This window comes from Phasianus colchicus, chromosome 5 (assembly GCF_987193195.1).
Source record: "Phasianus colchicus chromosome 5, bPhaCol1.hap1.1, whole genome shotgun sequence".
Taxonomy (NCBI): domain Eukaryota; kingdom Metazoa; phylum Chordata; class Aves; order Galliformes; family Phasianidae; genus Phasianus; species Phasianus colchicus.
Genome location: NC_143440.1, coordinates 3,270,257 through 3,295,996, shown reverse-complemented (window position 1 = coordinate 3,295,996; position 25,740 = coordinate 3,270,257). Strand labels below are relative to the sequence as shown.

Genomic DNA, 25,740 nt, shown 5'->3' with positions numbered 1-25,740 from the left:
AGGCTATCTGACTGAATTTGTTAGCTGATGGCAATTGCCTCGAGATGACTTAACTCCACTGTCCATGGTTGTCCTGCTCTTTTTTGAAGACAATTACAGAGGTATTATATTCTCTGGAAAGAAGGGCAGTTATGACCTTAAGGTATAACATTTAGTGCATGGTTTTGTGATGCTGTAGCTCCATTCTGGCTTCTCCTGAATTAATTAGTGTTTAGGATTGGAGCACTGAGCGCTCTATCCAATAAACATTAGTGATTTCAATAAACAAAAGTAAACACGAGTCTCCAAAGAGCAATAATAAGATAGAAAAATTTAAATGGTACGAATAAGAATTCCCCTTGTCACTTATTTTGTTGTTGCCTCTGATCTGTATTTAACTGGAGATGTTTCTGTAATGCTCAACAAGATTTTAAGAAAAAAAGAAAGATGGTAGAAATATACTCTTGATCTCAAGTATTGGGAACAAGTAAGTCAAGACACTATCCAGGGCTCTGTATGGCATGAGGAAGCCATGAAATAAATTTTGTACATATAATCATATTTTAGAGATATATTGGAAAGTATAACAAACATAACATTATCATTTAAAATAATGGGACTTTTTCTCTTCTTTTGTAGTTAGAAGAATTCGTCTTATTTATTTTTATTGCCTTCACCAAAATGATACCTTAAGTATCTTCAGTTTAATTTTAGCAAATTTGAACATGGGTGTAGAATAGCTCAAGATCATCCAGTTGTGCCTTCAGAACGTCCTGTCAGTTTTATGACAGGTGACAGCATGTGCTTAATTTACCTTGTGATGTCTTTTATTTTCTCAAAGCAGAGTCATTAATGGGTGACCAATGAATTTATTTGGTTAAATCTATGGAAACGAAACAAAGGGTGTTTCCACACCAACTGAAGGAGTACCCAGTTTGATTCATGCTGACACTATGTGCAGGCACAAGTTAAAAATGAGATTTGGTATGGTTTAAAAGTAAAAACTGACATGGTCAAAAAACATGCACATCTGAAGAAGTGAGAAAGAGAAACGACAGAGGAAGGGAGGTGATGGTGGAAGAGAAGGTTATAGCTAAAAACCCCAATGTATATTTAAAAATAAAGGACTTTTGTTAGAATAGTTACTTGTGGGTTTAAACCACTACTGCAGGAAGAAATACTGAATGTGGAGACAACTGAAGGTGAGAGCTGAATTGTTCCAGCAAAAACTACTCAAAGATAAAACAAGATGTGAATCTTCTCTGTCCTCATCTAATAGTGAAGATCCTGATGGACTTAATTACAATAATGACATCTTCAAGATAACACCTTTTTCTTAGAAAATAACAAAGAAGGAGGAACAGCTGTTCCTCTCATCTTTTTTTCTATCATACTCACTCATGAACTTCTATCTACCAATGGATAGATAAACACATTAAGAAGAATTTTGGAGATATCATGAACCATTCTTTCACAAATTCTACTTTCTTGGGGTTAATAGGCGTATCTGCAACACTTCAGAGCAAAATGCAAACTATAAAATGGTTCCATAAACTTATAGGAGGTCAGTAAGTTGTGGAATTAAAGAATAGTTGCAGCAGAAAGTACACTAAGCATTGGTGACAACTCTTTCTTATCCCTGTTATAGTTGTAATTTCCTAAATGTTGGCTAATGATTTTATGACTTCAGAAGATCAGACTGGAGTCTCCTTTACTCAAAGTATTTGAAAATGATGAGCTTTCTTACCCAAGGTGTTTGAGGCTGATGAAGTACAAAAGGAAAAATAAACCTGCAGGTATCAGAGGACTGGAAAACTAATGAAAGTGAAATTAAAAATACAGAAAGGGTAATATACTGAAAGTGAAGCATGACAGCAAACCCACAGTGGTTCATGTAGCCATGAAAGAAATATACTGACTGCCAGAATCCAAGGTCCTTCAGGAAAAAAAATGTAGAATGAAATAGATTAATAATTAGCAAGGAAGTCAGCAACTGCTTTCCATCTGACTTTGTAAAGTCTGCCTGACTCCCATACAGCAATGGAGAGAAAGCTTATCTTCATTAGTCTGAAATACCTCTTGTATTATATTATATTATCTCACATTCGGCTATCATATTTAGTAAATTAGTTTTCTTCCTAAGCTCATTGCTGCTGTTTTGTTTTTAGGCCCATCTCCCTACCTTTTTTCCTACGTTCCACAGCAAAGTATTTTCTTCTTTCCTGGGAAATTTATTATTTTGAGAAGTAATGGCTGAGACTTTCAAACAAGCTTTAAAGTACCTGTTTTCCCTTAATGTAAATTTCAGCATGGGTGAAGTCATGACCAAAAGTACATACAACGTGAATGACAAGACTTTGAAGCCTTCAAAGTCTGCTCTGGATGAGGACTATAGATTTTCAAGGTTAGCACGAAGCCAGCTACTTTGTTTCACTGATAACAAGGAGTGAAAAGAGGCATTAACTTCATTTAAAATAATAAATATTTAAAAATATCCTAAACCTATTTTCTTGAATTCTTGGATTCTTCATTATTTGTAAGTGATGCACATTAAGCTAATAATAAAATTCATCTTATATGAGGGCTACTCCAGAACTAATGCCTTTTATTTTAAGACATTGGTCCATGATGTCAGAGGTGCTATTTGTGATAATGGCAATAGAGGTTGAACTTCCCCAGTAATATTCCCTTACATGTTGTTGCTGTGTGATAGATGGCAGCAGAAGGGCAGTCTGACAGAATGGTGTCTGACATGAAGTGCATATGAGGCAAAGGGTTGTAACTGAATTTCACCATGCAGGAAAAAAAAAAAAAAAAAGATAATTTACAAGTAGTCTTTGTTTACAATGAGATCTTTGTGACCAGAGATCTACGGCTGTGCTGAGGAAGCTGCACAGAAGTGTTTATTTCTCACCACCTTGCTTTGTGAGTAGCAAGATGTAGAGCTGGTACACGGCTGAGGAGCATGGATGCCCAAAAAGGAGAGTGATTACAGAAGGAATACATAAAGAATGTGAACCACATGCTATGTCATCAGTAACACACCAGTTGGACTGGAAAGATGTATTGCAAGGGTGTGTGAAAAATACAAGAGGTATCACTTTGTTTAAAATCAAATATTTCAGTCTAAATTTCTCTATAGAGCTTACTAAGTTAAGGCAAAAAACACCAAGGTTTTTAATATATAATTTCAAAATGCTTATGCTTTCAGATCACTCCCCAGAGATTTCTGACCTTCTTTCTTTGCAAAAAAAAAAAAAAAAAAAAAAATACACTCTTATTACAAGACATAAGATGCTTTTGACTGTTCAATTGTCTAATATATGGCACTACTGTGCCAGTTGCTTTGTTTGCAATTGGGGCTGCTGTTTCAGACATAGTATAGCACTGGTCTAACATGCCAGTATACAGCATCTGAACTTCTTCCTTGGGACTGTCTGCTTCTAGCAAGAGCTGTACTGAAATGCAGTTTGTGCACCTCAAGTCCAGCAAGGCACTGCTTTACCTGTGATGGGAAAGTAGTTGTTATCAAATCTGAATTTTTAGAAACTCAAGGAAAATAGATGTCTTCAGAAAGCAATTTTAGTATCCAAGGGTATCAAACCTAAACAGCGGATGTTTGTATTCTAAACCAGGTTTATCTATGTGTTCTGTGTATTACTCTCTGTATGGGAACTGTTGAATCTCGGCCTGAACCTCTGACTGATCACCTGAGACAAGCACTGAGTCAGCCCTGGGAGCACAGGTGAAAGCAATTCAGCTGAGTGACCAGAAGGGATGGAGTCTGGCTACACCTCATAGACCCCATTTAATGGTTTACTGCTGCTGAGGAAGGATTTCTTTCTGGAGGTTGCTCCTTTTGGAGTTTTTCTCTGAGCTTAGGACACAGGTGAGTATTTTCATTTATTTCTGGTTACCCCTTTCCACCATGATAATCCTTCTAGTTACAGGACCTGTAAAATACCAGCCTAACCACACCACTCTGCTAATTGTATGCCTGCTGATTTTACACTCTATTTGCTAAGAACTGGATTAGTCATTGCCATAGATTGGAGTTCTGAGTAGTCCAGCAGCTCAGGAAACCAGAGAGCTACCTAATGGACCTCAGTTTGTTTCATTCTTTTGATAAGCATATTTTTTTTGCTCCTACTTTGAAAAAATATATGTATATATAATTATTTTTTTTTAATTAGAGGTAAGTGCTTCCGTAAGGGAGAATAGTATTAAAAGTTGTTTTGCTTATAAGGTGTTATAATCACCCTTAGTATGAGCATAGATAAAATAAGTGCAATAGTCAAAGCGTATTAAATAAAAGCTATATGATATTTACTTGCATCAAGGATACTGCAGTCAGGCTCCACAAAATCTACAAAAAGTATAACTGTAAATGTTTGCACAAATTTGGGAAGAAAAGATAACATAACGTTGAAAGCGAGGATAATCTGTAAAAGTAAAAATGTGGGTCTAAGTCTCTTGTGCTCAGTGCTGTTAAAGATTCTGCAGCAGGTTGAATAGTTGGTAGGATGCCAATGAGAAGTTTTAAAAAAAAAAAAAAGTATTGAAGAGTGTAAATGTCAGTATAGTTCTATTTAGAAGGTTTTGGTAAGGGAAGGGACCTTCCCTGGACTATAATAAGCACAGAATGGAAAGCTTCCTTCCCCAAGCCCTGTATATTGTGCTTGTTAGTCGTGTAGTCTGCTATCAAATTAACCTGTTGATGGGCTTTGCGTGACTGCTGTTGATGCTCTGCAAGATTGTAATTAAAGACAACTATATGCCTGCTTTGTGTCCTGCAAAACCTATCGTTGTTGTTAAAATACAAACCTAAATGAAGATACTACAGTAAGAATATTTCACACCATCGAACACTAAAGTTAATTCAGCATGAAAGTATAAATGTCAAGGAAATATAGGAAAACTATCAGAGGGGATTTAACTACTTAATATGGGATGGTATATGTTGTCATTTATTTATTTGAATGAGTAAATGTAAGAAAACAAAGATTAGTCTGCATTTGGTAGATACATAATGCTTTCTGAAGATACAGCATTTTCAGAGTGTTCCATTGTGAAGTATTGATTTAAAAAAGAATAGCACTTAAACACTTCAGCGTCACTTTCTAATGAAAAGAAATCAGCCCGAGGATGATATTTAAATTCTGTGTAAACATTATTTATGAAACTGTAGAGGGCAGCCTGTTAAAATGTCATTGTTTGTTCTGGGTTAGTGAGACATCTCAATGGAAACACTGCAATAATGTATTGAGTGAATTAGTTGAGTGCCTCAGCCCACTACTTCCCCATTTTCTAAAGATGAAAATGGAAAAATAATCTTCTGATTAAACCCTCCATCACAGACAGGGTACAAGGCTGAAAGGTAAGAAGAAACATGATTTGACTTGCAGACAGTGTGTTCACCAAATATAAGGATGAGAACAACAAAAAGCAATTTACCCCTAAGGGTTTATTTTACCTATCTTAATTTAATTTTCCCATTTTAGGTCACTGCTACAGGCCAGCCTTCTGATGGTTCCTTGGCTACAAGTAAATGATAAAAATATCTAGGAAGATAAAACAATGTACTACCTTAAATTTAGTGGGATTTGCTCTCTGAGAATCTCAGAACACAACCCTATAGAGTTAGAACTGCCAGAGAAGTGCTTGGTTTTGTCTCATGTTCAATTTTCTAGGGAAGTTAATGTTGAAAAGTCAGTATCAACAAAAACATGGGTGAAAATGGATTCAGATGTTTGTGAATATCTGATTTCATAGTGGTACGTTGTTTAACTTGTAGAGAAATTGAAACATGCCTTTAAGCAGAGCTTGCTATTAGTGAACTGAGCAGTGTGCTATCTATCACCTTCAGAGATCTGTCTGAACTTGTTCAGTCTTCATGTCAGATAGCTTATGCACTCATTTCCATTGCCATACATTGATGATATTTTATATTGTGGTAGGTATCATTGGTGGGCATGTCTTTTTTCAGCTTAAGCCAGAATGAAGATTTGGTTTTCCTGGTGAATTACGTTGCCAAACGCTTTTCCTAGAGGTTGTTATAGAAATGTAAGAGTGCTTGGGGCCACGTCTGCCCATCTCATGCAGAGTTCAAATAAATGACTTTTCCACAGAAAGTACTGTGGTTAAATAAAGGGATTTGAAAGGTGCACATGTGGATGTCATCTTGTGTGGTGTGCTTCAATGAGCTTACTGTGACCCAGCCTGGATGTAATGAAAGAATCATGTCCCTTTTCCAGCCTTCTAGGCTATGGTAATAAAGTTAGAATAGCTGTTAGGTATATTGGCCATTGCAAGAATTCATGTTTCTTGAAAGAAAAGCAGCGATCACCCAGCCATAATGTTAAGGTTTAGAGCTTCTCTTTTACTCTGTACCCTTACACAATCCTCTGTCACTCTTTCCCTCTAATTTAGCTTCACAGATTAATATTGATCCATTTTCCTTCTACTAGAAAATTAGGTTAGAGCAGAGAGGTGGGAAAGGACAAAGCATCTGTAGAGATGAATGTTGTACTATTGTATTACTCTGCAGTGACTTCCACGTGAACGTTTGTACAGGTATTTCTTCCAAAATCTAAAATATAGCACAAGAGTATGTGCTAACTCATAATTATGAATGGAAGTAACAAGGCAAGAGTTCCTCTGAATAGAATATACATATATATAGAAGAAAAATAAGTCAGTTTATATGTTCATCTAAATGGTAATCAGAGTTTGTCACTTAAATGGATGCAATAGCTGTATAAGAATTGCAAAAGGATTTGGGAAATGTCTGAGTTGTGGTTTGGGTGTTTTGTCTACTAAACTTTTCTGAAGTCAGTATGCATGAGGATGTGCATTTGGCACTTGTGACTGCATTTCCCTTCTCTTCTGAAGCAAGCTGCATGCAGCTCTTTCCTTTGCCTTTTTCAATATGAGTCTCCCACAGCATTCCTGAAGGTTTTTCCATCTTTTAAAATTACTGATTTACTTTTTAACATCTTTTCTATTTATACAAACACAATTTTGTGTTCTACTCCACCTAAAGAATTGGGGACAGTGTATTGGATGCCTGTTGAAACCTCTTCCCTTACCACCTTTTTAGTTGGAGAGACAAAGAGGTTAAGGAATGCAGCTTTAGTTTCTGGACTGTGCTGAAATATAGTAATTGAATCAAAGTCTAATTGAGGATAGGTTTCCAGAGTGAAATATAGCATAACCTAGATTTGACCAGATTCTTAATATTGAACTTCACAAAATGAAAAATGACACTAAATGATAAACAGAACATGAAAACTTTAGGTGGTTAATTATATGTGCATTAAATATATATACAACTAATACAAGAAATAAATGTAATGCTGTGGCAGACTGACACAGCCCCTTCAGGCTGCATTTACTTTATTTAGAAGAAAGTGCAATTGTGCCACTATAATATAGGATCTACAAGAATTTTTAAACTATGCAATTATAATATGCTATTACTGTGACAATCTTACTTTGATTTAAAGTTTTTCACTGAGTTCCCATTAGTTCTGTATTAATGACATCTTGATACAATCTTGATAGTATAATTCTAATGCATATCATATTTAATAAAACTTGAATTAGGTCTGCACTTAGCTTTCAAAAATGAGTTTTTTAATAGGTTATAACATAAAACAGTTTGAAATATTAGGAAAATCTCATTATTTCATCAAGGAAATCCAGTTATCACTCAGTGCCTTACTACTTTATTCCTGCTGTTTTGAGAGAAGTAATGTAGACTTGTTTGAGGGACAGGATGCCAAGGCATCACTGGTGCGAATGAGATCAGGCAATAAACTCTGTTGTAATTCTGTGGAAGGATGCCATGAGAAATTCTTTGCTCACAGTCTATTGCAGTATCCTCTATTTGATACATAAAAGCAGTATAACAACTTGCATATCACCAAACAGCACAGTAAAACAAACCAAGTGTAGAGCTCAGTGGAAAACATATTGATGACCATCATAAATAGCTGTTAACAGTTTCAGAATGATGCAACAAATGTATGGTTCATGCATGTGCTTTACACACTGCTGGTAATTATATTGCACATTATTGGGATGTCCATTTATACTTTTTATCAGACTACTCATGATATGTCACATGAGGCTCTAGATACTAAGTGTAATGAGTAATTCCTTATGAGAATCTTGTCAATGGCATCCTGCATGTGATTCACCCCACACCACATGAATGTAGATATATCATGAGTTCCTAACAGGTAAGTAGTGCTTAAACTGTGTGCTAATTTATCAAAAATGCATGAGTACTTTGCTTATACAAATTTCAGTAGCATGATCATCGTCTTTAACGCCTGCATCATCGGGATGGGGATATTTGTAAAGACAGAAATATTCTAATGATTTAATTGTAATAATTCTTTCTTGGATCACATTCAATCTCATTAGAGCTTTAGACGCTGAAACACTACTCAATTCATCTAATCAGATTTATTTCTACACACAGCTTTTTTTAACTTGATGATGAGTTAAGATCCAAATTTAGTACTGGGAGAGAGAGGTGCTCAAGGCCAGTTTGGATGGGGCCCTGGGCAGCCTAGTTTACTACTAAATGCAGAGGTTGGTGGCCTTGCCTGTGGTGGGGAGGGTTGGAGATTCATGATCTTTGAGGCCCCTTCCAACCCAGGCCATTCTGTGATACAGGTAAGTATGGGTAAATGAGTGAAAACTGTGATGCTTGAATGGATCAACGCTAACTGAACTGATGCTCTGCTGAATTGGTGCTAATTATGCTGTATTCTGATCAAGGAAAGAATTCTTGAAATTTTTTTATTAACAAAAACTGTTCTGTTCTTCAACAACATCAGCTATATTTAATATAAAAAAATACATTGGGGAAATCCTCTTGAAGTACAGACAGACTTAAAAATGGAAGAACACTTAATTTAAAACATAAAGATTTTTAAAGCAACTTAGCATGCTTTGAATACCTGGAACATGTTGTTGTTCTATGTAATGGTTCAGTCAAGACTTTCTGTCACTTTCCAGGCATACTGCACCTCTAATATTGCCTGCAATGTAGGCCTGCAGTGTGTAACTAAGCTAGGTGGGCTGGGTATGGTAAGTATGTAATACAGAATCATTGCTGTTTTGAACTGTGGAAAAAGAGGTTTCACAGAATGATATCAAACTATTATTTCTTTTCAATAATCACATTTGTGAAATTCTTCACTTCTTTGCATTTGAAGAGCAGATCTCTGCGTGCTGTGTATATTTGCTGAAGAATCATGGGGTAATTTGAGCTGGAAGTCCAACCTGCTAGAGGTAGGGTTAGTTAAGAAGTTAAATGTATTGGAATTTAATTTATAATTTTAATGAAGACCTGAACTGGCTGGTTCTTAGATAAAGAAGGAGCCTCCCTGGGAATTTCTTACCGAGTTGAAATGACCTCCAAAATGACTTCCGAAGCAGCTGCCAATCTCTGAAGTTCAAGCTGCAATTCCAGCACTGTGCTGGCTTTTTCCCTTTTCCTAGCTACAGTGAAGTTAAGAACTCTCCTTAAACAATTGAGTCTTTCACTTAGCTGAGTACAAACAAGAAATATCCATGTATTGTGTGCTGGTATTCTAACAAACAAAAATAAAATGGAGACCCCCAACTAAAATAGTTACTATGTAAATAAAGGAAGAAGTGAATGTCTTTCTGCTCCGACAAGCTTGAGCTTGGTGCTATACTTCAGCAAAGAGACAGATTCATTTTCTTCCCTAAAATAGGCAATGATATTCCCTTATTCACTGTATTTAGCCAGACTTGCAGAAGTCTGGGTGATGACTGGTGTGATGTGGCACTTCTAAGGAAATATACTATTTTTGAAATACACAATAATAGTTCCATTCTTGTAGTCTTCTTTACATTTAAGATGTCATTATTTGTAAAAGTGCACACATAATCACTTTAATTCTTACTGAACTAGGAATAGTCATGTATTTAATCAGACTGTCAGTGAATTTAAGCAAAAAAAGGTAAATGTTTCACTGAGTGAAAATACAATATTTCTTGATCTGTGTTTCTAATGTATTCGTAGATAATATTTGTATTCAAAGTCTTAGAAGTTGCTGTTTGTCAATATGTGTTATCCATTTAAGAATACATAGCACCAAGTAAATTATATAGCTAAGAAAAGCTGCAAATATTCTTTCCTTTTTCTATATGAATCGGATTCTTTTCTGAAGAAGCACTTTGTACTCCTTAAGTTTTCTCCACTTAAAAAGACAAAACAAAAAAACCAAACTCTCTGAAGCTTGAGATCTGGATAAGTTGTGAGGGGTAAATGGGTATCTTCTCACATCTTCAGGCAAACAGCTTGAGCACAATCAAGTCTGACAGCATTAATGATTAAGATTAAGTGCCCAGTCCTTAATTGAAGAACTTAGTCTCTAAAAAATGCAATTTTAAGTCCTACCTTTGTTTCCCACTGAGCATTTCTTTTAATAATAACAGCTCATCTGTGCATGTGGTAACAATATTAGTGTTGTGATCTCCTACAGCCTGGAAGTGTACAGGTTCTGCCCAAATGGATTGAAACCCTCCATTTCCATACCATGATCTGAGATGGGAAGCTTTACTTCTTGAGGTGTTCAGAAGCTGGAACTGAGCTGTGGCCATGTGATTGGTATATTCATATGCAAGTGGGACTAAAGGAGTAGTGTTGGAAAAGCTTAAAGAGTTCCTACTTGCTGAATCAGTTCTGATCATAGTAGAAAAACTTGGAGAATGGGGGGGTGGGTGTGGAAAGGTTAAGGTGAAGTCTGGGTGCAGCAGAGGAGGTTCAGGTTGGATGTTATTAAAAATTTCTTTCCTGGTGGAAGAGGAGAGTGAAAAACAGTAACAGCAAAATTGAAAAACAGTTCCCAAAGTTGCAGAGCTCTGTGAGATTTGCTGAACTTGCACTGTGTTATTGAGCATAAATTACTCCCTACTGCCTTCTCTTTGTCCCTCTTCCACCCTATGTGGGTGCATATAAAGGAAGGATGGAAGAAGGTGTAACTGCTGATAGATGCCTGGAAGGTACCTAGGAGAGGTAGCGTTTTTTTTTTCTGGAAGAGAAAATGGAAAGCTGACTGCACTTTTTATGACCTTTTTACTATTCTGCCATAAGTATCCATGGCAACATGACTGTTTCTGATGCTGGTACTGTAGCATCAAAATAACAATAAATGCTGAGTTAAATTACTGCGGTCAAATGCAACTTGCTGCCAGGTGTGCCAGGAAAATAACATAGTTGGGACACAGAGTTGTTTTCAGACATTATTTTAGTCTTTTTCTGTACATTCTTTTTCCTTTGTATATTCCTTTTCTTTTTCTCCCTTTCTCTCTCTTCCCCCTCTCTTTATTGTGTTGCGTAGGTAATTTATTCCATCTCTATGCCACACGAAGTCTTAATAAGGGCCAAATCTAATTTCAAAGAAATTTCCTTTTCTATTGGCTTTGATACAACCTGCATGTATTCTTCCAACAGTTGACTGCGATGATGCGCCATATTAGGGTGTGGAACCTTTTATTCTATGCATGTCTTCTATAACGTAGTTTCTGGATGCCTTTCATGAAACCTGACAGGTACACAGACAGCCAGAACTGTCTTCTAATGATGAGATCTCATTCCTTACTCAGAGGTGGTAAGGTGCTGATACAGGCTGCCCAGAGAGCTGTGGGTGCCCTGTTCCTGGAGGCAGCGAGGGCCAGGCTGGATGGGTGCTGGGAAAGCCTGAGCTGGTTTGGGGCAACCAGTCTACAGCAGGGGTTTGGATCTTGATGATCTTGAAAGTCCCTTCCAACATAAACTATTCTATGATTCATTTGTAGACAAGTTTGGTTATTTTCTGTTGCACAGAAAGTTATTTTTTGTTTCAGTGTTCTACTGCTCTATGATTTGTCAACTTCACTTGTGACAGAGTAAAGAATACTTGGATTTTGAAAGCACTTTCAGTTGACAGTCAATTTTACTTGTATTTCTACAATTGAGGTCAAGAGCAGATGAAACAAAAACCCTTGAAGCAGAAAAGAGTCTGAAATGCTCTTGAAGACTTCTGAGTTGCTTCTGCTGATGAAAGGTTTTTAGAGATGACATCAATATTTCCCAAAAGTATTTTTGGGATCTGTTTCTCCTCTTTCCTTCAACTTGAAGTGCTAGTGGGGTGAATTAATATCTAATTGACATAATGATGTGTGAATTCTTGCTGTGCAGAGGTGATACCTCTCCAGATCCAGTCTGTCAGGCTGATTTGTTATCTGCTGGTTGCTTCTAGCAATGTACCACATTCCTGTATAGATGCGTTTTGAACAAATGAAGACTTCAATTAGAAAATGCTGTTATTTTCATTCCATTTTCTTTCTTTTTCCAGGCGGAATCCCTAAGCCCTGCTCTGCCGTAACCTCAAAGTCAAGTGCCAGCTGCTGCCTGCTCGTCCCTCCCCATCCACCACTACGAAACCCTCCAGGACGCGGCTGGAGGCAGAGCGCTGACTGATCGCCTCGAGCAGGCTGTGGGCTCACAGCAGCAGCTCGCTGCCTCTGACATCACTCACGGAGCTCACATCCCACTCCGAGCTCCCTTCATTAGTCGGTCTGTCGGTCTGTAGAGGAGGCAGGAGACGCTGCGAAGAGGATCGGTGAGGAACAGAACGAAACAGAGGGGCTACATGATGAAATTCTTCCCTGCTTATCACTTGCTGCTTCTTTTTCCTGCACTGGTCTTCAGCGCTAGGTGAGTACAGAGAGCTATTCTGCTTACAGTTCTGTTTGCAATTTATTCTTTTAGTCTCCAGTATTCGCGAGAGGAATAACACAGGTTTCAGCTTCTGCTGTGGTAGGAAGTTTAAAGCACGGGTATCTTTTCTGGTTCTTGTTTTCCTCCTCCCCTTCCTGATCCTCTGAGACACACTGAATCTTTTACTTGTTCTCTCTGGGCTTTTATATGCTGTTAAAGAGCTGCTCCTGTGTAAGTTGACCCAGAGCTCAGCAGATGAAACAAGACAGTTATCAAATATAAGCTTCATATATACAGTAGCAATAGCACATACTCTGCTTTATGGGAAATATGGAAGACTTGAAACTAAGGGTGTGCTAATATATCCTCCTGTTCAGTGCAGGAAAATAAACACTTGGGTAATCTTATCCCAGCTCAGGCTTTTGCATCTGAACCTATGGCTTATCCTCTAAGACCCTGAGGTTTATGGCTTATCTTCTTGACTGTGAAATACAGGTGAGGTGTTGCAGTGTTATCTCAGTGCCAGATAATGTTGAAAAGTTACTGCAATCCAGAAGCAGTACAGTATGTCACTGAGAAAGTGAACAAAACCTTTTGCAGCCTGAAAATAGCAACTGCTCTGATTGTTCAGAGCTCTGGTAAAATAGTGTTCACTTGCTCAGAGATGGTGTTTTCTGTGCTGTGGGCATAACATGTTCAGCCAAGGCAAGACACAGCTCTACATTCCTTCTCTGAACAAGACAATGGGATGAGTTAATGCTGGCTGCTGAGTAGATGAGTCCTAATAACACTGTTCTCTTTCCAGGCTTCCTAAATTCCCATTACTGATTAGAAAATAAACCCAGATTTAAAGCGTGGTATTTCTCTGCCCTGGTAGTAATTGTGTACTACACAATCAACTTCTAAACCTGGAAAGGATGTTAGCAGAGGATGTGTGTTTGTCATGAAAATGCTGGTTACTTTAGTCTTCCTCTTTAGTAAAATGTCTTCCTATTTATTTTTATTTTTATTTTTATTTTACTTTTTGCAGGAAAAACAAAACATTTCAAGTCTGAGTTTCTTATGGACTTTTATTAAAAAAAAAAAAAGTCTGTCTGCTAGCTATTCAAAGTGAGGTGTACTATGGGCATCGCCCAGTGCTTATGCAAACATATGAAAATGTTAACTGGGAAAAGCTGGGTGGAAAAAGATCTGAACGCAGGAAGAAGTGAGGAGTATCACAGTGCTTCCATTATCTTCCTACTGCACCTTTTCTGGGGTGTGATTTCTATTTTTCTGTAACACTTGTGATTTAGAGACCACAGTGCCAGTCAATATATAGAACACCAAGATGCTTGGAAACATAAATCACAAGAGAATTGCAACATACAGGTGTTCAATAGCTTTCCTCTCTGATTGAATAAGTCTGAGGAAACATTCACTAGCAGCCAAGAATTTAGATTAATAGTTCTACTCATTTAGAAGTGATGTATGCTTCACTAAGATACAGTTGAAAAGGGGAAGAAGTGCCACAACAGTTGGTAGATGCAAGTGTGCATCTTGCATGGGTTTGCCCAGATGAAAATGTCATGAAAAGAGATGCAGAAATTGCTTGAATTTTTCAAAATTTGCAGTTTTCATGAAATGTCAGATCAGTAACTTCTGTGTTCTGAACTGGAACAAGACATGTAGCATAACACCCAAAAAGCAGGTGCCTCTCATCTTCATGAGAAAATATTTTTTTTTTTGTAGAAAAACATGACCTGTGGTCATTCTTTATAATAGTAGTAAAATTCAGGTCCCTACTTTCCTCCAAAAATAAATGGACAGAATATGAGGAATTTTGAAGCTGACCTGTGAATGCTAACTATGAACGTTTTGACCTGGAGTGTATACATTCCTAAGAGTATAACTTTTGATTGCACAAAATTTGTATTATTTCCTAATTGAGGGTGTGAAAATGATAAATGTGAGACAGTCCACTTAAAATTCTATTTGAGCATACCTTACATGTTATAAAGTGAAGCTTTGATTATGATATATTTTGAATGGTCATCGTGTTCCATAGGATGCTGACCCTCTCTTACAGTGCTAGTGATTTATAAGTCTGGAGTTGGTGTACTATCCTGGTTAGCAGCTTCCTTCAGTCACTTAATTTTTAACCTTGTAGAACATGGAGTAATTTCTCAACAACTCATAATAGAAAGTTTAAAAAAAAATGATACAGTGCTATCAGTATGCTGCCTATTGGAAAGAGATGATGCTTTATTCTCCCTTCAGCTGAAGATGGTTCTGTCTGCAGCAGTAGGTTTTTTTGGAGACATAGTTAATGCATTTGCTGGACTGAAATGGAGCAGGTTGTCAGGAGCAGTTGCGTTAGCAAAACGCAGGGTCTGATATTGTGGTATGTGAAATTGTTTAGGTAAGGAGAAGCACCTGCCTTGTGGCGCAGAAAATTTTCCATTGCGATTTGCATTTTACACGAGAGAGAAGCAAAGTATCACTATTTAATACATTAGTGCTCAAATGAATGTATGCCGTACTTAATGGAGCTGTGGACAACAAGTTTTTCCTTTCTTGTCATGTGTCATGTTTTTTCTTTGCCTCGTGTCATGGTTTTATAGCTTGAGATGAACCTCGGCTTCTCTTCAAGGAGAATTGTAAACAAATATGAATTGATGAGTTGAACTATATTGACACTTATTTTACAATGTTGTTGAAAAGTGAAATACACAGTAAGGTTGTGTTCGTAATATACAGTCTTGGAAATCAGAAATTAATCACAAACATCTCAGCACAGTCTAAAACAGTGCAAATGAACTAAACATCTATTAAACTACAGAAAATCCATTGAAATGGATGCTTGTCTGTATTACTTAAGCTCAGTTTTGATGCGGTTTCAGACCTTGGTTATTACTCTTAGTCATATTTCAAGTTTCTTCATACTGCAGACGTGCTTAGAAGATGGAGTTATATTAGTCTGTCCAGGTAATGGTGTGTTTGGAGACAGAATTAGTGGAAGTTACTGCTTGGGCTCCCACAGAAAGTTAAAGAATATATTTTTGAAGGTGGAATGAACTTATTTCAAACTCTCCTAAAACTTGTGGTTTCCTCAGACCATTTGGTTTGGGCAGATGTTAAGTGATGGTTGTATATGTGGTAGTGTTCTTTCACACTACATTGAAGACACCTACAGAAACGAGTCCCACTGTACCAAGCTCTCAGTGAGTGCACAAAGCATGTAATAGGCAAAGGGCCTCATCCTGCTTGTGTGCTTCTATGGATGTAGATGCCTAAGCCTTCTGACTGGGGAAAATATTATTTGCAGAAGGGAATATCTGCATGAAATTATTCATTTGGATCAGTAAGTGAGATCTGCAGTTCTGATTACCTTGTCGAATGAGACTTGCTTGTTGCTAGGTAGAAGGAGCCTTTTCTGAATAGTGTTTCAATTGGAAGGCTAGATACTGAAGTCTTTGGTCACCAACAGCTTTGTTGTCCGAATGGTGAACATCTAACTCATTCAAAGAGCCTTGGTATGATGCAAAATTTGTCTTTTCATTGAAGTGCTTAAAACACAGAACACTTCTGTCCAAGCATGAAATTTGCCAGATGCAAAATTGGATTGAAATAGAATTTTATAGTTGAGAATAGCTCCATAGACCTAGTAGATGCATATTAATACCAGTATTAATAATACTAAACAGTAAATCATTAAGAGGATGTATAAATACCAGGGTAGTGAAAGGCAGAATTTATCTTCATGGCAGTGAAATGGCTAATGCTTTTTTTTCCTAATAGTACAATTCAGGGACAGCCTTATGATACTGATGTTAGAAGACTATTCATAACTCAGGTGTTAATCTGCAGTTAACAGCGGGACAAGGGGAAATGGTTTTAAGATGAGGGAAGGAAGATTTAGGTTGGATGTCAGGGGGAAGTTTTTTTTTAAAAAAAAAATGAGTGCTGAGGTGCTGGAACAGCTGCCCAGAGAGGCTGTGGATGCCCCATCCCTACAGGTGTTCAAGGCCAGGTTGGATGGGGCCCTGGGCAGCCTGGTCTAGCATTAAATGAGGAGGTTGGTGGCCCTGCCTGTGGTGGGGGGGTTGGAGATTCATGATCCTTGAGGTCCCTTCCAACCCTGCCATTCTGTGAAATGCCACATTTTGTTTTATATCAGGAGGAAAGCAGTATGGTCACGTCTGGTTGGTGGGTGCTTCTTTATGAAGATATGGGACTTGGTCTAGTGCGCACTCCTTGCTGGAAGAAATGGAAACTACTTCAAACCACTTGCTATATGAGAAGTGAGAATTTGACTCGAAGCTTGCTTTTTCCGTGTAACATACTGTTGAGCACAACTCTTTTCTTTACAGCATTCGTTGGTTTTGGTATCTCTTTTTGAAGTGCACAAAATATGGCTACTTTCTCTCACATAAAGTTGTGTGAAAGACTTCATCTGAGATTTGATGGTAGGCAAAGGGGAATGTCTTTAATACAATACCAGGGGTTTGGGAAAACAAAAGAAGTACTGAAAGAAATCCTCATTTGCTAGTTCTTATATTCCTTTTCATCTCAGACACACTTCAGGCTTATAGACAGATGTTCCAAGTGACTGCTATTGAGATTGACAGGAGAATAGGGGGAATCCTGCCCCTTGCTAGATTTTTGAGGTGGAAGAGTGAGAATTACTTGTGATGATATCCCCACCTGTAGCCATATTGCTTCTATGTGCTCAAGCAGGTGGCCAAAAGCAATCTTCCCTTCTGGGATCTTAGGCTGAGGTCTAGCAGTGTTCTTCCTTTTTCTCATGTCTGAATGTGAACTGTGAAAAGTGGTAGTTTGATGTACACAGCTTTAGCAGAAAAGAATATGGATTTTCATGTAAGCTGGATAGACAGCAAAAAGAGTTCTATTATTTCGCTTTCTGAATTCTTCAAGAAATGTAGGGGCATTTATTCAATCCTGTGTCTCCGGCTCAGAATTCCTTTCATGCCTGCTTTAACCATCTGAGTTTCCTAAGCTGTGGAAATATTCCAGTTTTTACCAAGCTTGGATGATTTTTCACACTGGGTTGACATTTTGCAAGTGCCTGTTTTGTAGAAGTGGCTTTCAACATATGGCTTGGGATGTTGTTATACCTGAAGAAAGCATGAGCTTTGCTGTGGATTGTGTTTAAAAACAAGGGGACAAGTGTACTTGTGGTATAATTTAGTTCTATTTTTCTATTTTGACGCATAGGTGAGAGTCTAAGCCAGCAACCTACTTAGGTATCACTATTAGGTGAATCTAAGTCTTTTTCTTCTTCTACAAGAAATGTTGAGGTTTGGTTCTACTAAAAATAATAGTAAAATAAACTTGAAAAATGAATAAATGTTGAAAAAAAAAAAAAAAAACACCAATAATCCTAAAATAGCCAACATACAACCAACCAAAAGCTCCCCAGCACATTCTAATATTGTGTAGGCATGCTCAAGGTAGTTTTTAAATAAGGGACTTGGGGCACATCCATCTTCCATAGAAAAGTAAAGCAAGACCTGTTGCAGGTGGAGTTCTTGGCATCAGAATGAAATTGCTTGAGGTTAATTAAGGAATCCCCGTGCTTGTGCTATGGTTTACTCTGTAGATATATCCTTGATGTGTGCCTTATCCAACAGGTCTCCATGTTTGCAGTTTATTTACAGTGGAACAACCACACATTTAATCAGTTTGTCTCCTACTTGAAGAGAAGGGGTGGGAAAGCAGTAGATTCTTGTCCAAGCTTAGAAATGTAGTGGTGTTTTCTGCTATGATGTGGGGCTAGTTTCTGATGAAGAATACCTTGGAATTGGTATGTAGTAAATGTTTTATCCCAGACAATAAGATAACATGGTGAAAGGCTCCTCAAAGTTAAGCCTACCAGCCAGAATTAGAAATCCAAGTGATAAATCTTTGTAACTTCAGCCAGAAAACAAATTATTTGTTATATATAAATGTTGAATCTGAAAAGAAAAAGTAGAAAAGATGAGGGGAGTGGAAGAATGGGGGGGAGCAGGGGGAACAAAAAAGAAGGAAAGAAAGAAATGAAAACATGTCATCTTCAGGAGAAACTTTAAATTAGATTTGATCAAATCTACAGATAATGTAAGTTCCATGTAATAGCTGTATCTCAAGGCTTCCTAGCATTCAGTCTTAAAATTATAATAGAATGGTTGGACTTCTGCTTATTACACCATGCACAATGCATTTCTGCTCAGGACAATTGGAATGGAGATACTCATGTAACTTTTAACATATTCCTTGTTTTCAGGGAAATTGCAATGCTGACACTTCTGTTTTTCTCATCTATTAGTTCAGCTGAATGCAAGGATATCAAACTAAATTTGAAATCTTTCCCTCTATTAAAAATGCATTTAACAGCAACCTGTTCCCAGACAGTGATCCTTTATGATACACCAATCTGCTGACAAATCTCTTATGCAACCTGTCAGAAAGCATTGCTCCTTGCTGTCTGGTTTTGCCCAATGGGTGCACTGGCTGTCTTGTAGGGGTCAGGTCTGTAAGTATGCTCTGAATGGAAAACAAGTGATGTTTTTGTCTGAAACAAGGTAGTTCAGGTTATCCTTCGATCTCAATATTGTACCAGTGTTTAAGATGCACGTTGTTATATATGCAATTTCAGGCATATTAGAACGGCAAGTGCCTTTGAGAAGTGGTATAGGATAAACTGAAAAATTTGTTGTTGCATCAAATAACATCTTAACTCCAACTCTGCCTGCTTATCTTCTTGTGTAAGTAATAGCACATCTTCTTCCTTTCCCCCATTTCATTCCCATATTTAATAAACATGGGAATGAAATATAATCTTTACTGCATAATAGAGGGAACACACACACACACAAAAACCTGCTGAAATCTCTGCTGTATTCACTGAAACAGTCTATTTTAGTGAATCAGGAGAGCGATCAATACTGATGATTTTTGAGCTCAAGAAATAAGCTGGTGTGGAATTTATCAATATATTATTTACCAGTATTAATTGATAGCTTCTATACAAAGCAGTACAGGGAAATGTCAAATTCCTGATGCACTCTGTCTATGCCTGCTATCTGAAGAAAGTAAGGACAGTATTCTGCCTGTATTTTGCCTAAATAGTTAATGATTCCAGCTGTTTGCAGGCTACTTCTGTTGTTGCTTCTAATGAATGCTCATGTTTTCAATTTATGTTCACAACTTCCCTGTAGGATATGTAGATAAGCTTGTTTTTCATTTACAGAGTAGGAAAGTGGAAGCTGGTTTTAAAAACTAGCCTGATGGTCAGATGAGTTGTGGTCTTAAAAAAGAAAGAATGAGTGTTTGCTGAATCCCATCTGACTGCGGAACTGACACCTTCCCCTTGTAGATAGTTCTCTGCATGAACTTTTTGAGGTTACCATGCCAAACATTGTACCACACCACAGGCTTTGCTACACCTTCAAAATACCTTCTTTTAAAGGACGTGTGTTTATCATACTGTACACTCACTAATCTCACTATAGTGATAACTCTTTGGGATCTCTGCAGTTGCTGTTATGAGTCTTTGTAAAACTTGGTTGAATAACAGAAGGGGTTGGGAGGGAAAAAAACTGCCAGGCATTAAGATGATCAGAGGGCTGGAGCATCTCTCCTATGAAGAAAGGTTGAGGGAAATGGGCTTGTTTAGCTTGGAAAAGAGAAGGATCTGGGGAGACCACATTGTGGCCTTCCAATGTTTGAAGGGAATGTATAAACAAGAGGGGGTATGACTGTTTTATGAGGGTGGATAGTGATGGGACAAGGGGGAATGGTTTTAAACTAAGACAGGGGAAGCTTTTCAGTCAGAGGGTGGAACATGTTCCCCAAGGAGGTTGTGGATGCCCCATCCCTGGAAGCATTCAAGGCCAGGCTGGATGGGGCTCTGGGCAGCCTGGTCTGCTGGTTGGCGACCCCGCAGGGAGTTGAAACTAGATAGCTGAGGTCCTGTCATTGTTTTGTGATTATTTTTTTTTTTGTGTGTTGGTATTCTACGTTATAACATCAGGTAAAACAGTGGGAGTTAATGTTTTGGTTCTGTGGACTACCTTTTCTGGGTATTTGGTTCTTGGGGGGCAGGAGCAACATTCCCTGGAGGACTTTGTGCCCAGAGGAAGAAAGGTGGAGCTCCTGGTAAGTCATGAGTGTCTCTCTCTTGGTTCGTGGTGAAGAAGCACATGGTCCCCCTGCAGTCTATAGAGTAAGGCCTAGCTTTAGGGCACTGGTTTGTTGGCCTCAGTTTCAAATATATTGTGTTGTACTATCTTGTGTTCTGAAGTCGTACTTAATAAATTAACGTTCCTCCTCAGATTGTCGCTGCTGCTCTGTTCTTTGTGGTTTTTTTTTTTTGTTGTTTTTTGTTTTTTTTTTGACCCATCTATTATCTCCTTACCCTTCCTTCTCTCACCCTCTCCCAAGTCATGGATCCGCAAGTTCCCTGCTTCGTTAATCACAGGGCTGGGCCAGCTGTAAAGAAAGAAAGTGGGACTTTACTGAAAAGCATACGAGAAGAAAAATATGTGTGCAAATGGGGTTGCTGAGACTGAAAAGATGTGCTGTGGGTGGCATTGGATGGAATGTAGAGCAAGTTTACTCCTGCTGGTGCAGCATAGTGAAATGCGTGCTTGATATGCTAAGACCTATGTCTGTCATGACATAGGGTTTTTTCCACTAAATGGAGAAATAAAATGAATTTTACTCATACCTCCCTTACACCATTTTCTAAGAAGAAATACTTTTCAGACAGAATGAAATTCAGTCAGGGTACAAATCAAACACCTGGGTAAATAGCTGAATTTTTGAGCAGCTTTGCTGAAACTGATCAGTTCGTGATTAGTTCTCATCTTCTGTGCCCAAGTACTCAATATAATCATTGTATTCTTTGTGCTAATTAGTGACTGACTGAGTCCATTGGTCCCATTGCAATCTACTCCTCCATTTTGCAGAGCATGCGAAGCTCTTGACATGTTCTCTCCTGAAAATATGCACTGTGGCTTTGTGGCTGCTTTTATTCCATGTGAAGTGAGCCAACTTTTGCAAGGAACCAGAGATTTTGAAAGACTCAATGCCTATGATCTGCATTGTATTTTCTTTAAGTGTGCCGAATGAGTCTAATCTTGATGCCTTTTGAATTTCAAATGGGGGACAGCATGATGGCTCCACTAACCCTGTGAATATCTGAGATAATAAATAAATGAAAGCTATATACTTAAAAATGAGACAGGTATTCAGCTGTTGAGTCATATATTCATGTTTGTTAGAAATCCATTCTGACGGCTTTTGGAAAGTCTAGCTTTGCAGCTTTCTTTATTTCTCTGGGAGCTGAGGAATAAGGCTATTTGGCTAAATGTAGAGGTTAAGACTTGGGAAGTAACCATGGTGCCCCATAACAATGTGGTGAGAGGGCTCTCAGAGTCCACAGCATCCTTGTGCTTTTCTTGTGTTGTCTTGATTAAGCATCTTTAAATGGGTGATCAGTACAACCTGCGCTTCTTAACTTGGTGGAGAACTCAGGCACTGTTTCTGTGAAATCTTGATTCCTATATGACATGAAAAAATAAACTCAAAAGCATAGACAGTGAATAGAGACTTTTCACAGTTGCTCCTCTATTTACTTGGAAAACAGCTTCAGTACTCACAGTTGTTGCTCTGTTTGGTTCAGAAAAGCTTATGAAAGCAGACATTTAATTCCATATCTTTAACTCATAGCTTCCTTTCTTCCTGTCTCAAATATTCTAGATCCTTCCCAAATTTCTAATTCACTGGAGATCTTTTTGTCTCAAGGGGAGAGTGCTTTTCTGAGTCCATTTGAAGAACTGATTAATAATTCCTTAAAACAGATTTCACTACTCAGTTTTTACAGGGATTTATTTCTATCTGCTTTATATGACAGTATTTGGTATTGCCCCTTTCATGTATACTGAAGACAGACACAACGTAAACAGTTTCTGAAATTGCTAGGAAGAAATACGAGATGATGCATGTACCTGAAATGAGTCCTTAAGGAGTATAGGATACTTTTATCTGTGATGAGTCCCACAGCAGTTAAACTTTCTGCATTAAATAAATGATGTACATTAGCTGACCTTGAAGTCAGGGTCAGAATGTTATAAGTAAAACACATTGACTCCTTACTGTAAGGGCATCACATGTTTCCTTTACTTCTTAAACTTGATGATTATATCACATGTTAAAAGCATCACTTTAAATGTAGTACTAAACCTTTCTCAGTAACAGGTTGTATTCCTGTAATAATTACACTTCTGCTTGACTAAAATCCTGTGGTACAATGGGAAATTGACAAGAGTCACCACAAGTTCACCTACTGGAGGAAGGTGAAAAATTCATGTATGAAATAATTTCATCTGTCTTAAAATTTTCCAAGTTCTAGTGGAGGAAATGACTCTTAATGTATCTTTCTGTATAAGATATTCAGGTAGGTACTGAAATCATTGTTCTAAACGTTTGTGAAGACAAATACAGAGAAACACACAGATAGGTTTTCAGCAGTTCACTTGGAGATTAAACTGGAAGCAAAAATACATAGCCTAGAACTTCTCCCAAGCATCTAACTTGCAAGAAAACTGTCGTAAAATTTCACTGTGACATATGTGGGAAATCACAGTAGCCATTCTGGTGCCTAATAGGATGAGATCAGAGAGGGGGGTGGTGTTTCCAGTATCTCTTTATAGGCAATAGATAAAAAGGAGCATTGAGTGATGAATAACTAATTTGAAGTATTCATATGGTCCTAGAGACCTTCTCTTTACCTGTATCTTACCAAAGGCCAACTGCATCCTAGTGCTGCTTTTTCTATACAAAAGTGAAGAGAGCTGTATATGTAAGATGTGCATGTGATGCAGGTGTCTGAGAATATTTGGAATGTAGAGGGAAGGAGATTCAATCTGTTCTACCTGTTACTACTCATGACTTTAAACCTGGTATGTGTAGGCTTATTTCTCTAAAGCTTAATGAGTTTCAGAAAAGTGCTATGTATATTTTAAACTTCATCAGTGGCAACAGTGTACAACTTTCAGTGCTCTTCAGATAATACACTGTGTGTAAGAAGATTCTTAACTAACATTATTTACACTCTGCTAATGAGAATAGAGAGAATTCTTACCTTCTTAATTTAATGAAATATTGACTGGGAAAATCCTGTGGTCTGAAGCAGTTGCTAAAACATCATAGTGGGTATTGATAAAAGTCAACCAGAAACTGCAAAATTGATACAATTTCATCAGCGTGTTTTCAATTGTAAGATCTCTTTCCCAAAGGAAAATGAATAAACATGTATAGCATACATGTTTGTGTGTAATGGATTTCATACTTCCTTATGTGTCCGCAACTCATGGAAAGACTGTTTTGTCATCTTTCCCCAGTAGCATGAATTAGATGTTTATGCTTCTGCTTTTATGCAATTAAGTACTTCAAAACAGCTGAATAATTTTTTTCTTAAATAGTTAAGGCATCCATTTGTGATACTCATTTTGCAAATAAATACATCAAATGATTTTTAGAGATAACTGTATTTTTTTAATTAATATTCCGCTTCTCTCAAATGTGTGAAGCTAGACTGGAGATAACAGCTGTTTGTGGAAAATAGGCTGATCTGGAATTATTGTTAGAATCACTACAGTTGGAGAAGACCTCCAAGATCTAGTCCAACTATTCACCTACCATCAACATCTACCCCACTAAGCTGTGTCCTTTAGTACAACATCTAAATGTTTCTTGAACTCTTCTACTTCTTGAGTCTTTCAGTTGAACGAGCTTATACTTTGTGTAAAAGGTTATAAATATTCTGTTGAAATGCAGGGAACTAAAAGAAAGTTGCTCTGTTCATAATGCCATTCGTTACTACCATAATGTCATGGCTCTAGCATTCCTGAGAAGATAACTTGAGAAATGTAGTTACATTAAGTGAGCATTCAAAATGTTTTATGTGTTGTCTTCTAGTTACATTGATTTATCACTGTAACTTGACAGTTGCTGGAAGCTATTCCAAAGCACTTCCAGATGCACATGAAACACAATGGCTGCTGTTGTGTGCTCTCCTCTCAGCTTGCCCTTCAGCTTTCACCAATTCTACATTCTAGATAACTCTCCCATCCTAACTTACAGAAAAATCTGAATTGTTTTGGCCATCAGATTCTGGATCCTTTTGTGTCTCCTCTGGGTGATTTTTCTCTGGGACCTTCATGTTTTTTGTTTTTTGTTGTTGTTGTTGTTTGTTTTTTGTATTATGTTGATACAAGTTGCAGCTTTTTACCTTGTAGTGTGTTTAAATAATGGGATATGTCTTTGTATTGAATAAATTAGGGAGACTTTATATAAGTAAGGAAGATTCCAAGATGCTTTCTATGGAATATGTATGTATCTGAGGGAAGGCCTCTGAATGTATGTGAATGGAAGACCTTCTTGTGCAAGGCATGTGTGATAGGAGGAGAATGTTCCCTGTGCACCCAGAGCTGATGTACGTAAAAGAATGCATACTTTCTAGCTCTTTAGTTTGAGTCTTAAAGAGTTTCTTGATTGACTGCTTGTGATGCTCAAGGTCAAGTTGCCTAGTGACCTTCCACGATTAATAGGTTCATATGATATACAATGACTGAGAATTGAATACAGCTTTATGATGTTGGAATTGCTTTCTCTTTCTGATACTTGAGCCTTTTTGACCCAAAATGCAGTACTCTGTTCTTGAAGGGAGAAAAAATAAAGGAATCTTTCAGTCAATGATTAGTGCTTTACTTACAGAAAGTGCTATGATTAGAAGCTATTGATCTGTAAACTTGTAATGCTACTTTATACAAGACAGAAATCCAAAGTCAAGAGTGGTCTTCATTCTCTAGCCGCCATTCTTGTGCCTTGCAGTTTCGTTTTCAATAGAGGTAATTCTGAATGAAGTGTTCTGCTATGGTTCAAATTTATCTTTCTGAGAAGGAAAGAAGAAAGACTTATTTGCTTGCGTTTGTTTTTTTTTTCCTCCAAAACCATTATGGAATCTA

The 25,740-nt window shown here is 37.6% G+C and overlaps 1 protein-coding gene across 3 annotated transcripts in view; it reads left to right on the top strand.

The window, feature by feature from the left end:
• Positions 1-25,740, top strand: part of LUZP2 (leucine zipper protein 2) — a 169,583-nt gene that overhangs the window by 38,652 nt on the left and 105,191 nt on the right. For 2 of the 3 annotated variants that reach the window (XM_090140183.1, XM_031607393.2), the window contains exon 2: positions 12,363-12,724. In XM_090140183.1, the coding sequence (XP_089996309.1) occupies positions 12,660-12,724 (65 nt within the window). In that variant the 5' untranslated portion in view covers positions 12,363-12,659. Of the gene's footprint in view, positions 1-3,806; positions 3,869-12,362; positions 12,725-25,740 lie in introns of those variants that run through there. The other variant, XM_090140182.1, reaches the window with a different exon arrangement.